Source organism: Eimeria mitis, genomic scaffold (assembly GCF_000499745.2).
Source record: "Eimeria mitis Houghton genomic scaffold, Emh_scaff3374, whole genome shotgun sequence".
Lineage (NCBI taxonomy): Eukaryota > Apicomplexa > Conoidasida > Eucoccidiorida > Eimeriidae > Eimeria > Eimeria mitis.
This window is the reverse complement of record NW_013571713.1, coordinates 2,467-3,512: the sequence shown is the minus strand read 5'-3', so window position 1 is coordinate 3,512 and position 1,046 is coordinate 2,467. Positions and strand designations below refer to the sequence as shown.

The following is a 1,046-nucleotide window of genomic DNA, read 5'->3' as shown; positions in this document are numbered from 1 at the left end:
GGGAAGTCAGGTAGGGGGGTGTGGGGGCCCCCTCGAGGGGCCCCAGCCTCAGGGCCCCTTAGAATATCTTGTGGGGGCCCCGGGGGCCCCCCCTCACGGCCTGTAGGGGTAGGGGGCCCCTCAGGTGGTTGCGGGGGCCCCTGCATAGACACTTCTTCTGTCTTATCAGAGGGTACGTCGGGGGGCCCCTCCCCTTTACATGTTTGCTGGGGGGCCCCCTCAAGAGGGGTTGCATCGCGGGGGGCCCCTTCTGTCTCTTCTGAGGAGACAGGAGGAGACAGCTGCTCGGGCTCAGGGCCCCTGTCTTCGTCTGTAGGGGGGCCCCCAGAGGGTACTAGAGCCTCATCTGCGGCTAGCTGGGGCCCCACAGCAGTCTCCTTGGGGGCCCCTGCTTGTACCTCCGGGTTGTCTTCAGTAGGGGGCCCCCTGGGGGCCCCCCTCTGAAGGTATGAGGTCTCGGTGGTGTCTCCGCATGGGGGCCCCGCTGCTGCTGTGTCTGCTGCAGGGTTGTGTTGCTGCTGCACTGTCTCTGTCTCTGTTTGGTTGGGGGGCCCCTGTTGGCGCTGTGGGGGCCCCTGTTGATGCTGGGGGGCCCCCCTTCTGGGTAGAGGGGGGCAGTAGTTGTCGCGCTGGCGGGGGCCCCCAAGGGTCTGTATGAGGGGGGATAGATGGGGCCTCCTGAGAGGGTCCTGCGGCAGGGGGGCCCTTCTCGGTAGAGCTTTATTTGTGTTTCTGTTTCTGTTGGGGGTTGAGGGAGTAAGAGACAGCAGCAACGCATCTTCTCCTTTGTTTGGGGTTTCTTCTTGGGCCCCCTCATCATACACCCCAGCAACACAGCAATGAATACCCCCCTCACGGTCGACGAGGGCCCCCAAGGGGGCCCCCACACACGGAGACACAGGCACACCAACGCCAGCCTCAGCATCATCAGGGGCCCCCTCTACACCAGAGGACGGGGGCCCCCCCTCATCAGCACACCCTGACTCCTCCTGTACCCCTATAGGGGCCCCTTTCTCAGGGGCCCCCTGCTCTGATGGGGGCCCCTC

At 65.3% G+C, this 1,046-nt stretch overlaps 1 protein-coding gene across 1 annotated transcript in view; it reads right to left on the bottom strand.

Annotated features, from left to right (window-relative positions):
- EMH_0065330 (uncharacterized protein) overlaps positions 1–1,046 on the bottom strand; it is a gene marked incomplete at both ends in the record, with an annotated part of 5,127 nt that overhangs the window by 2,773 nt on the left and 1,308 nt on the right. The window contains 1 exon segment of the mRNA XM_013498367.1: positions 98–1,046. Within this exon segment, the coding sequence (XP_013353821.1) occupies positions 98–1,046 (949 nt within the window).